General features: G+C 36.1%; 1 protein-coding gene and 1 pseudogene across 2 annotated transcripts in view; one reads left to right on the top strand and one right to left on the bottom strand.

Annotated features, from left to right (window-relative positions):
- Positions 1 to 13,785, bottom strand: part of AKAP10 (A-kinase anchoring protein 10) — an 81,816-nt gene that overhangs the window by 37,254 nt on the left and 30,777 nt on the right. For both annotated transcript variants that reach the window (XR_003045303.1, XM_006908415.3), the window contains exons 5-6: positions 4,750 to 4,848; positions 738 to 822 (exon numbers count right to left, since the gene is read on the bottom strand). Coding sequence is in view for 1 of the 2 variants with exons in the window: in XM_006908415.3 (XP_006908477.1) it covers positions 738 to 822; positions 4,750 to 4,848 (184 nt within the window). In the remaining variant the exon portion in view is untranslated. The remainder of the gene's footprint in view (positions 1 to 737; positions 823 to 4,749; positions 4,849 to 13,785) is intronic.
- The window catches only part of LOC102887153, a 15,473-nt pseudogene continuing 12,592 nt past the window's right edge, over positions 10,905 to 13,785 (top strand).

Raw genomic sequence — 13,785 nt, 5'->3', positions numbered from 1 at the left:
TTAACTGGGAAAAATATACTCTTTCCATATTGTGTTTATTGTTTCTTAAAAGCTTGGTCAACATGTTGTAATCTCTCCCACCTCATAATGACTTTGTAAATCTCCTCTGATATTTAACACATCCTACCGTATATTACAGTAACAAAAGAGCATGCCCTATTTCTCTTATTAGGCTATAACTTCAAGGCAGGACCTATATCTAAGAGTGCTTTGCACAAAGCACCCTTTTCATAAATGTTAAATGAAAGAATACATATGTAGATTTTTTAAGGGCATGCAGCAGTAATTAATAAAAAAAAAAAAACCACTTGAAGGCAGTTCAACAAATCTATGTAGATTTAGTAATATGGCATGCATTAAGCTTAAAGCATGCACTAACAAATTAGGATATTCATCTGAAGACATGCACTGTTTTAAATCAATAAACCAATTCTAATAGTCACAATTATACCCAAATGACTTCAGAATTAAAAACAAATTATTTTAACTTAGGAAATATTAAGATTCAAAATAAAAAAAGATTCAAAATAAAAACTTGTTTTATTTTTAATAGAGTTCTCAATTTACATTTAAAAGAAATCATTAACCAAGACAGCCTGAGTATGCCTGAGATCCTGTAAACTTTCGAAATACTTAAATCCTCAAAGACAGTTTGTTTTTATTTGAATGAAGCCCATTCCTAACACTGAACACAAATTCTCAAGAATACAAAATGTGAAATTATGAAATTAACTTACTCTTGCTCCATTGCACTAAAGACTATGGACTGTGCCAAAACAAAACAGTTGGGGTCCACCTGTCCATCTTCTCCACAAATCTTTGCTGGTAAATAATTAAATAATTAAAGAAATAGTAAATAATTAAATTTCTATTGATAGAAAATGTACACATTTGTGAATGAAAATAGGAAATAACTGTAAAGGCATGTAAATTAGGTTTTAAATGGAACTAAGAGAAAACACAGGTGAACAGCTGATTTTGAGGTAGAGAAAGTCTTTGTAAGCATACATGCAAAAGGAGAAACCAAAAGTTTTAGCATAAATTATTTCTATACAGTAAAACACCCCAAAAACCAAATGAAAAGGCAAATTAGGATAAAAAAATTTGCAGCATGTATGACAGTTTACTCTATATATGACAGATTATTATTCATATATCAAGAGTTCTTACAAACTAACAAGAAATATCCTGAAAGAAAAATGAGCAAATATGAAAAGATAATTCACAAAAGAACAAATAAGTAAATATAATTATAGATTAGAATAAGACATTCCAACTTTTGTCTAGGAAATTAGCATAAAAGTGTTTTAACAATCCATATTTCTTATTGTTTAACGATATATACACTTGAGCAAGGGCATGGGAAAATTGACACTAGTGTTAGTTGGAATATAAACTGATGTATCTTTCTAGAAGGACATTTTACAGTTTCTAGCATAAGCTTTCAAAATGAACATACCCTTTCAATCAGCAATTCTATTTCTAGGACTGTAACCTAAAGAATTATAGATTTATGAAAAGGTTTATCTGTAAAAAATTTTATCAAAATGTTATTCAATAGGAATTTTAAAACATAAAATGTGCTAAAATTAAAAATTGCCTAAAGTCACTGTAAGACATCAACAAGCTGTTAAACTAGTAAACACGACTAGAAAAAACCATACAACCATAATAATCGGTTTCACTTTAAGTTCATGACCTTAATGGGACATTAATGAAACCTAAGAATCCTACTATAGTTTCCTGGTCCATTTACTCTGACATTTTTCTAGACAACACATGGCATATCTTCTCCTCCCTTCTTAAACGTTCTGTTCTCTTTGCTGATGACTTTGCTTCCTACTTCACTAAGACAATAGAAGCTATCAGAAAATTACTTCTATCACTTCCCACCATATCTACCAACCCACCTGCATCTCTACCCATGTACTCTGCACTCTCTCCTGTTATACAGATGAACTGTCCTTGCTCCTACCTGAACAACCCTCTATTTGAGCAATGAGCCCATCCTCTTTTCCCTCAAGACTTCTTTCTTATAGAAGTTGTCCCCTTCTCCTGCATTAAATTTTTTACTATTGCCTTACTCTCACCAGCTTTATACGCTTTTTGTACACTGTGCATATATACTTGTTTGTATGCTATTATACACCTTATATGTTTATAACATGTCACCCTAAAAACAAAAACCACTGTCCTTTAACATCCCCTTCCAGCTCATCTTTAGTGCAAAATGCTTTGCCCATACCTGCTGTCTTCATTCTCCTCCTATTCTCTCTTAAGATTCCAATTAAGTTCTTGTCCTTGAAAGTCCACTGTAATTAAGATGACCAGTGGCCCAGATGCCCATCAGGTTGCCAAATTCATTCCATTCCTACTATTCATCTTATTTAACCCTTTCAGCATGATTTAACATCTTTAATCACTCCCTTCCTCCCAGAAACATTTTTCACTTGGCTTCTTGATACATAGTGATATAGGAAGGCCTACATTACTACTACTGGCTGTTACTTTTAAGTCTCCTTTGCCAGTTCTTCCTCAACTGACAGACTTCTAAATGTTAGGCCAGCCCCAGAATTCAGTCTTTAGACCTCTTGCTTTCACATATTACACTCATTCCCATTGTAATCCAGTTTCATGACTCTAAACCCATCTATAAGCTGATGACTTCCAAACATGTATCTCCAACCTATACATCTCTCATCAACTCCTAAAGCAAATGTCCGACTGCCTACTTGACATTCACCATTTGGATGTCTAAAACCCAAACTCTTGATTTTCCCCATAAGCCATTACACTCAAAATCCTCCTTATCTTATAATTGGTAATTTCACTCTTCCAGGTATTCAGTCATGCTTGATTCCTTTTTTTCCTCTCACACCACTAACTTCCAAGCCACCAACAGAATTCTGTCAGTTGTACCTGCAAAGTATTTTTAAAATTTCACCACTTCAAGGATTTGCAGAAGAAGGAAGAGGGAGTAGAAGCATAGTTTTAGGGTCATTCTGAATCCTCACATAAAAACAGTAAGTAGACAGCAACACCGAAAACACACGAATAACATTTACGATAAAACTAGGCAAGAGGGATACAGAATAAAAATAGCTAAAGTGGAGACCTCTTCAAACTGTAACTCACTTAAAGTACAGCTATATTAAAATGTTACCACTGTAATAGGAGACAAATAATTAAAGCAGGATTCAGAAGAATGAGGCTCAAAGAGGAGAAGTGACTGGTAAAGACATAGAGGTAATTAACATTTTAAAATGCGTAATAATAGACAATGGGATAGAAATTTTCTTGGATCTCTTGATCACTAAATCTTATCAACTTGATCCTTCATAATATTTTTCCCCTCATGGAATTATATCATTAATTTGACAAAATATAAGAAAAGGAAAATTAGAATTGCAGTCACATTTCATTCTTAAATAAATTATTTGGCTCAAAACTCTCTCCTTTTCTCCCCTACCCCAATTTGGTTACCAAGAGGTACAAACAAATGCCCAAAGGAATCACTAGCCAACCAATTCCTCAAATAGCCAAATTCTAATCAGTTAGTACACGCCAGTTGTATTATTAAGAACATTCAGTCTAGGGAAGTCTGGAAGATGGTAGCAACAAATTCTCACATAAAAAAAATAGAGGAACAACATAGAAAAATCAAAAACCCACAACAAAATTTGCAACAAAACTTGGTAAAACTCCCAAAATACAAGCAGATAAGGACAAACCACCAAGAGTCAGTAAGACCTATGTGTTATAGGTATCTGTGTGAGAGAAAGAAAAGGAAAACAATGGGGGCAGCATCTGATGGACCCCAAAATAGCCAACAATTAGTTGTTCACTGTTATAAAGCATGGTGAGCGAATTTAAGAACCACAGCTGAGAATGGAGGCGGTTTCACTGTCTCCTATGAGTGCAGTAAAGACTGAAAGAACCCCATGCTGGAAAGAATCTGCTAGGAGTAGAATAACATGCTATATTTCATATGTCAAAAATACTAAATTTTTGTAATAAAAATATAAAACTTAGAACTAAGACTTAACGACAATATTTGTTCAACAGATACATTTTATCTGTGATTACAGGTGCACCCAAGGTCTTTCTGATGCAACAGTTAAAGCTTTCAACCTTTTTATTTTACTATATTTACACAGAAATATATTTGTGACTCAGTATACACATACATATATGTATATACGATGGTAATAATTTCCTGAAATGTTTGTTGACTCTTATTACTAGCACTTTGATTTTTCTATTCTAGCATTTTTTGGGCAGGGGGATGAGGACAAAAGAGATTGCCAAGTAGCATGCTAGTGTGTAGGGGTCTGATTTCAAATCCTGACTGCCATTTCTGAGCTGTGTTACATTGGACAAATTATTAACCCTCTCTGTGCTTCAGTTTTGTCATATAAAATAATAACCGTATTCATGCTGCAAGGTTCTTTGGAAGGTTAAATGAGTTTATTCATGGAAACAGCTTAGAATATTGTCTGGGACCTGGGAAGTACTCACTAAATGTGTGCTATTACTGCTCTTTCTGCTATTGTTATTCAAGTCAAAGTCTAAGAATTTGGGTCCAATATATGAGAAAAAGTTCGTAAGTGAACTACAATCATATGTAATAAAGTACTCTGAAAATAGATTAGGAAAGGATATATTAAATTCCATGTTCATAAAAAATTCTCTTAAATTAGTAACCAAAAATAGGCATTTTATTTTGTCAAAGCTTCAAGCACTGCTTACCTATGATGTCATTTCTCATTGCTTCTGTTATTGGTATTGGTTTAGCAGCATCTGGAGATATATATTTGGTAAAAGTATTCACTGCATCTTGTTCTATACCTGCAAAGGAAGAAGGGGACAACTTCAAAAATCAAAACACAACTTGACCTAGTAATGGACTATGTTCCTGAATAGCAAGGTTTAGTTTGCTGTGTGCCCAAGCACATAGATGTGTGCACACACATACGTACAAATATATATTTGTATTTGTAATTATAAACGTGCGTGTGTGTGTGTGTGTGTGTGTGTGTGTGTGTACATATATTTGGAACAAAACAAGCCTCATCATTCTATTGCTTTTTCACTGTTTGGTTTATAGAACAGCAGAGTTATATGTGAATTACCCCCTCCACTCCTCGCCTAAGCTAATAGCAATAATTTATGCATGTTTTCTTTCCACGTCTCTGCTTCAAAGTCCAAACTTGAAGGATGTGCATAGCAATATAACAATAGGAGCCCAAAAATTATTTATAAATTTAAGTTTTAAATATTTTACAAAATGTTTTCACATTCATGAATACTACATTTATTCGACCTTCAAAACCTAGGTTAAAACAATGAATCTCAAACTTTTTGGTCTCAGGACTTTGAAATCTTAAAAATTACTGAGGACGCTAAAGAGCTTCTGTTTATGTGAGTTTTATTTATAGATATTAAGTTATTAGAAGTTAAAATGAAAAAAATTATTAACAATATTAAATCTGTTAGAAGTTAACATAAACAAAATTTTTAAATAGAAAATAACTATTTTGCTAACTGAAAAAATTAGTGAGGTCATTATTTTACATTTGTCAATAGCAAACTATTGGACTCTCATATCTGCTTAAGTATTCAATCTGCTGTGCTATTTTGTCTTGGTTGAAGTTTATTGTGATATACTTCACAATATATAAGATATAATAAGAAAAATATAAATATATAGTCTTCATCCTGGTTCCTGGCACAGAGCTTCTAAAACCCTGGGAATTTCCTGAGTGGTAGGGGCGATATAAGCATCTTCTGTTATTTATAAGCCCCTTTCAAGCCCCTTTAAACCCCTTACAATTCAACCATAGGGAAGTTTACAGTAATGAGGTGACTGGCAGAATGAAGGCTGGTTGCTAGAGGAACCAATCATGTGATTAAAGCATTGGAACTTTCAGCCCTACTTCCTGACCTCTTAGGAAAGTAGAGGAGCTGGGAATCATCAAATTATTCACTAATGGTCAATGATTTAATTAATCATGCTCATATAGTAGAACCATAAAAACCCTCAATGAAGTAGTTCAGAGTTTCCGTGTTGGTAAATGCATCCGTGTACCAGAAGGGTAGCACACCCAAACTCCACAGAGATAGAAGCTCCTATACATAAAACCCTTCTGGATCTTGCCGTCTGTACCTCTTCATCTGGTTTTTCATTTGTGTACTTTATAATATCCTTTAAAATAAACCAGTAAACATAAGTAAAGTGTTTCCCTAAGTTCTATGAGCCATTATAGCAAATTACTGAACAAGAGGAATGGGTTGTGAGAACCCCTGATTTATAGCTGGGTGGCAAGAATTACAGGTAACAACTTAGAACTTGCAACTGGCATCTGAAGTGGTGGTGGGGGCAGTCTTCTGAGACTGAGCCCTTAACCTGTGGGGTCTGCACTAGCTCCAAGTAATGTCAGAATGAATTAAACTATATGATGCCCAATTACTGTTCACAGAGAACTGAAGAATTGCGTGGTATAGGAAACACGCACATTTGGTATCAGAAGTGTTGTAAACAGGGAAACGGATTTCTTTTATACATATTAAGAAAATTAGGCCTCAGAGGTGTATAGTTGGGAAAAGGAATATTTTAATAGCTTTTTGAGATAATTGTGGATATATGCTTTGATAACACACCAAAACTTGATAAGTAATAGTTTCTTAAAGGTTAGTTAGAATGTAGAAACTGTATCAATGAACTTGTTGTATTCTGTTACATTAAAATCCACTGGTCTATCTCCCACGGTTAATGAATATTTTACTCATGAATGATTTTATAGTATCAGATATTTTCAAATATTTTGGAAAATAATGGTTCACTGACTTATCTTCTAAATGTCGATACACTCCATCATGTAGCAGGGGACCCAAACCCACTAGCCACGACCTGTTACCAGTACTTGGCCTGTTAGGAACTGGGCTGCACAGCAAGGTGGTGAGCAGTGGGCGAGCCAGTGAAGCTTCATCTGTATTTGTAGCCACTCCCCAGTGCTAGCCAGCATCACTGCTTCAGCTCCACGTCAGATCATCAGGCATTAGAATAAGAGAGCAAACCCTATTGTGAACTGCACATGTGAGGGATCTAGGTTGCACGTTCCTTATGAGAATCTAATGTCTGATAATCTGAGGTGGAGCTGAGGCGGTGTTGCTAGTGCTGGGGAGCAGCTGCAAATACAGATTAACATTAGCAAAGAGGTTTGACTGCACAGAGACCATAATAAATCAATTGCTTGCAGACATATCAAAAATCTGTAGTGAGTGGCAAGTGACAATTAAGCTGTATCTGGTGGCAGGCTTTAAGTCAGAATCCAACAGTTATTTTAGTCTATGTGTAGCCCATGCATTATTTTATTTACCACTTTCATCCGTGCCTCCTTCCCGCACTGTGCACTTATCTCAGCCACAAACTAACCCTAGCTAGATGAGTAAAAAACAAATATCACTGGGAAGCTTCTTTGAAAAGGAGAAAGACCCAATGGTGAGACAGCAGAGTAAGACTGCCAACAAAAAGACAGCTGCATTAAAAAGAAAATACCAAGAGTCCTACTTAAATTACAGGTTCACTGCAACAGGTGATTCACATTCTCCAAGCCCACTTTGTATAATATGTGGTGACCGGCTATCCAACAAAGCCATGAATCCGTCAAAACTGCTTCGTCACATGGAAACCAAGCACCTGCATTAAAAGACAAGTCTCTGGAGTTTTTCAAAAGAAAAAAGTGTGAACATGAAAAATAGAAGCAATTATTAAAGGCCACCACTTCATCAAATGTGTCTGCACTGAGAGCATCATTCTTAGTGTCTAACTGCATTGCTAAATGCTAAGAAGCCCTTTACTATTGGTGAAGAGTTGATCCTGCCTGCTGCTAAGGACATTTGTAGTGAACTTTTAGGAGAAGCTGCTGTTCAAAAGGCAGCACTGTTCCTCTTTCAGCTAGCACCATAACTAGAGGAACTGATGAAATAGCAGAGGGTATTGAGGCACAACTGTTAGAGAAGATTAATGAGTCACTGTGGTACGCAATCCAGAATGACGAGTCTACCAACATTGACAACAAGGCAACATGCTTGTTTTTGTGTGATATATTTTTCAGGAGGATGTGCATGAGGATATGCTGTGTACACTTTTGTTGCCAGCCCACACCACAGCTGCAGAACTATCCCAGTCTTTGAATGATTATGTATCAGGAAAACTGAATTGGTCATTTTGTGTCAGTATATGCTCAGATGAAGTGGCTGCCATGACCGGACGGCTTTCTGGTTCCACTACTCAAGTCAAAGAGGTCACCTCTGAATGTGAGTCTACACACTGTGTCACCCATAGAGAAATGCTAGCTAGTTGAAAAATGTCACCTGAACTTAACGCTTTGCAGGATGTGATTAAAATTATCCACCACATTAAAGTACAGGCCCTTAACTCACATCTGTTCGTGCAGCTCTCTGAGGAGATGGACGCAGAGCACACGTCTTCTCTTCTACACAGATGTGAGATGGCTTTCTAAAGGTAGATCACTGGCCAGAGTTTCTGAGTTACTGAGAACCACTCCAGACATTTCTTTTGGAAAAAGTCACTGCTGGCAGCAAATTTCAGTGACACAGAATGAGTCACAAAACTTGCTGACTTGTGTGACATATTCAAACTGCTTAACCAACTCAAGTCATTTCAAGGGAGAATGACAACTGTGTTCAAGTCAGCAGATAAACTGGCTTACATTCAAAGCCAAATTGGAATTATGAGGGTGATAAATGAACACTGGAATTTTTGACATGTTTCAAACATTAGCAGAGATTTTGAAAGAGACTGAGTCAGGCCTTCTTTCTCCTAGCTGGTGCATGATCACTTATCTCAGCTTTCAAAAGAGTTTGAGCATTACTTCCCAATCACAAAAGATCCCCAAACTGGGAAGGAATGGATCTGCAACCCATTGGGGAATAGCCAGGTGAATCGACTTTGTCCGTGCTAGAAAAGGATCTGAGATCGCAAATGACTGTGGCCTTAAAAGTATATTTGAGACAACTGCAAACCTCCATACGTTCTGGATTAAAGTCAAGGTGGAATATCCTGAGCTTGCCACAAAAGCACTGAAAAGCCTGTTTCCATTTCCAACATTCTATCTTTGTAAAGCAGGATTTTCTGCAATGACAGCAACCAAAACGAGATTATGGAGTAGACTGGACATAAGAACACACTTAGGCTGTCACTGTCTCGCATCACCCCCAGATAAGACCGTCTAGTTGCAGGAAAACAAGCTCAGGGCTCGCACTGATTCTGCATTATAGTGAGTTGTATAATTATTTCATTATGTATTACAATGTAATAATAACAGGAACAAAATGCACAATAAATGTAATGCGCTTGAATCATTCCAAAACCACCTCCTGCCACTCTGGTCCGTGGAAAAGTTGTCTTTCACGAAACCAGTCCCTGGTGCCAAAAAGGTTGGGGACCACTGCCATATAGTATAGAAAAAGGAATCACATCGATACAATCACCAATGACCTTATCAGAAATTCCTTAAATCTGTCAAAGCACACAGTGGTGAATACAAGTTTCCTAAATTGGAATTTTCACTTGAAAAGCTTAAATTTTACTCTGGGCAAAAATATTGTCAACTGTTTTCCATTAAATGACAAGTTCACTTCATTCATTTCCAAAAAAAATGTCTGCCAAATATCCAAGCTGAATAACCATAGTTTGTCTGTAGTCATTCTTACGAGTAAAAATGGTATTCCATTTAAAAAGCAGCTAACTGAACTCAAAAAAATAATCAACTACACATGTAGTATGCAGAAGTGCTTCTGCATATTTCCCATGTGTCACGCATATCATTTAATAAAATTAATTATCTACTTTTCCAAAGACCCCCTTAAGTAAAGCAGGCACTTAGTTTTACTGGTAGCACACAATGACTACTAGTACAATTTGGTTCAATGCCAGCAGGTTTTCCTACAATTGCCTTTCTACCACTATTACAAATGTCAACATAGTGCAAAGACAGATAACATCTTAGAATTGTTTTGGAAATAGTTCTGATCATATTGACCCCTTGGAAAAAGTCTCAGGGATCCTCTATGGCTGTGCGATCCATACTTTGAGAACCCCTGGGTTAACAGAATAGATTATCCCTATTTTTATATAAAAGGAAACTTACGTACAAAAAATTAGAATGACTTAGTTGAGTCAAAAAAGTACTGGGGTGCAGAGGGGGCCAGGGTATTGATTAAAGTTAAGCTGTTATCAGCTTAAAATAGATTGTTATCACTGTAAGATCTTTTATCTAAGCCCCATGGTAACCACAATAAAAATACCTATGGAAGATATGAGAAAGGAATCAAAGCATGTCACTACATTAAAAATAGATACATAAAAGAAGACAGCAAGAGAGAAAAAGAGAAACAAAAGACCTAAAAGACACTCAGAAACAATAAGACAGCAATAGTAAATTCTATCCTATCAATAAATAATTTAAATGTAAATGGATTAAATTCCTCAAAAGATAAAGTAGTTGATTTTTAAAAAAATAATCAAGAACCCACTATATGCTGTCTATTACACAGTTACTTTAAATTTAAGGATATATATTGGCTGAAAGTGAAGGGATAAAAAAGATATTCTGTGCAAACAGTAAGCAAAGACGGGGGTGGGGGAACGGCAGCTATTCTTATATCAGACAAAATACACTTTAAGTCAAAAATGGTCACAAAAGACAAAGAAGGAAATTATATAATAATAAAAGAGTCAATCCACCAAGAAGATATAGTAATCATATATATATGCACCCAACATCAGAGTACATAAACATATAAAGCAAATATTGACAGAAGTAAAGGATGAAGTAAACAGCAATACAGTTAATAGTAGGAGACTTCAATACCCCACTTTCAACAACATAAAAATAAGAAAACAACAGGCTTGAAAAACACCACAGAGGAAATGGCCCTAAAAGACATATAAGAACACTCCACTTAACAGCAGCAGAATACACACTCTTCTCAATGCATATAGATAATTCTCCATGACAGATTACATGTTAGGTCACAAAACAAGCCTTAACAATTTTAAGACTACAGAAATCAGACCTAATATCTTTTCTGACCACAATGGAATGAAACCAGAAATCAACAGCAGCCTTTCCGTTTGGCTGCAGTCATCAGGTAAGCCAAGATGGGCACTTACAAGCACATCCAGGAGCTATGGAGAAAGAAGCAGTACTATGTAACATGCTTTCTTCTCAGGGTGCACTGCTGGCAGTACCGCCAGCTCTCTGCACTCCACAGGGTCTCTCACTCCAACCAGCCTGATAAAGCATGCAGGCTGGGATACAAGGCCAAGCAAGATTAAGTCATATATTGGATTTGTGTGCATCATGGTGGCCACAAACGCTCAGTTCCTAAGGGTGCAACCTACAGCAAGCCTGTCCACCATGGTGTTAATCAGCTAAAGTTTGCTCAAAGCCTTCAGTCTGTTGCCGCGGAGTGAGCTGGACACCACTGTGGGGCTCTGAAAGCACTGAATTCTTACTGGGTTGGTAAAGATTCCACATACAATTTCTTTGAGGTTCTCCCCATTGATCCATTCCATAAAGCTATCAGATGGAATCCTGACACCCAGTGGATCACCAGGCCAGTCCACAAGGACAGGGATATGCTAGGGCTGTAATGAGCCGTGGCTTTGGCAAGGGCCACAAGTTCCCCTGTACTACTGGTGGTGTTCACCCTGAAGCTTGGAAAAGGTGCAATACTCTCCAGCTCCACTATTACTGCCAATATAAGTTTGTAAAATTCTTACCTGATAAACAATTTAGGATATTAAAAAAAAAAATCAATGGCAGAAAGAAAACTGGAAAATTCACAAATATGTGGAAATTAAACAAACCACTCTGAACATCCAATGGGTTGAAAAAGAAAGCAAGAAAGAAATTTAAAAATATCTTGAGACAAATGAAAACACAACATACCAAAACTTATGGGATGTAGCCAAAGCAGTACTAAGAGGGGAATTTAAAACTATAAATGCTTATAGTAAGTAATACCAAAGCCAACCAATGATATTATAAGAAAACTACAGAACAATGGCATTAATAAATATAGATGCGAAAATCCTCAACAAAATACTAGCAAAAAAGAATTCAATAGTATATTAAGAGGATCATACACCACAACCAAGTGAGATTCATCCCTGGGGTGCAAGAATGGTTCAACACAAAAAGAAATCAATTAAAATGAAATGCTACATCAAAATGAAAGATACAAATCATATGATCAAATCAACAGATGCAGAAAAGCATGTGACAAAATTCAACACTCTTTTATAATTTAAAACTCAACACACTAGGAGTAGGAGAAAATTACCTCAACATAATAAAGCCCATATATGCAAAACTCACAGCTAACATCATACTCAACGGCAAGAAACTGAAAAGTTTTCCTCTAAGATTAGGTACAAGGCAGGATGGCACCTCTCAAGACTTCTATTGAACACAGTACTAAAAGACCTAGCCAAGGCAATTAGGCAAGGGAAAAAAAGGTATCTAAATTGTAAAGGAAGAAGTAAATTATCTCTATTCACGGATGACATAACATTACATACAGAAAACCCTAAAGACAAATAAAGAAATCTCAGAGCAGCCAGGGAAAAGAAGACGATAACCTATAAAGGAAAACCCATTAGATTATCATCGGACTTCTCAGTACAAACCTTATAAGCCACAAGGAAATGGAATCAAATATTCAAACTATTAAATGAAAGGAACTACCAGACAAGAATAATGTATCCAGCAAAGCTCTCAATTAGATATGAAGGAGAAATAAAGACTTTTCCAGACATATAAAAATTGAGAGAATTCTCCACTACAAGGCCTACATTACAGGAAATACTGAAAGGGTTCAACTCACCTAAAACAAAATGACAATAAAAATACATAATTAGGAGTAAAGTAACTAGCAGGCAGACAGAAGCAGAGGAGTGAAATCTTTACTAAGAACAGAGCATTAAAAGCTTAAACAATAAGAAGAGATTTGCTGTAGCAAGACAGTAATGAATGTTCAGCATACATAGGAACAAATTGAGATAACATGATTGAAAAGGAAAGGATTCAAAGATCCAAATTCGCAAAGGGCAATGGAGATAAGGCATGTGCAGAAGAAAATGGATGACTGTATATATGTAATTATCCTTTACATATTCATAATGGTAACCACGGACCAAAGATTCAGAACTGAAGTATATAACATAAAACAAGAAGAACAGAGGGAAAGCCCACAAAACCCAACCAAAATAAAGAAAACAGAAATACAAGGACAAGGAAGCAATGGAAACACTGAGATACTAGAAAGCAAAAGAGAAAATGGCTATAAGAAGACCTCATATTTCAATAATCACCCTAAATGTAAATAGACTGCACTCACCAATAAAAAGGCACAGAGTTGCAGATTGTATCAAAAAACAAAACCCAACCATACGCTGCCTCCAAGAGACACATCTCAGCTCCAAAGACAAATATAGACTCAAAGTGAAAGGGTGGAAAATGATGTTTCAAGCAAATGCATCCAGAGAAAAGCGAAAGTAGTAGTACTAATAACAGATGAAACAGACCTCAAACTAAAAAAGGTAAAGAAAGATACTGAGGGACACTTCATAATAATAAAGGGAATCCTGCACCAAGAAGACATAACACTTATTAATATCTATGCTCACAATCAGGGAGCCCCGAAATACGTAAAGCAATTACTAACAGAACTAAAGGGAGAAACAGACCAAAA

This window comes from Pteropus alecto, unplaced genomic scaffold (genome assembly GCF_000325575.1).
Source record: "Pteropus alecto unplaced genomic scaffold, ASM32557v1 scaffold52, whole genome shotgun sequence".
Classification (NCBI taxonomy): domain Eukaryota; kingdom Metazoa; phylum Chordata; class Mammalia; order Chiroptera; family Pteropodidae; genus Pteropus; species Pteropus alecto.
This window is presented reverse-complemented; position numbering and strand designations above follow the sequence as displayed.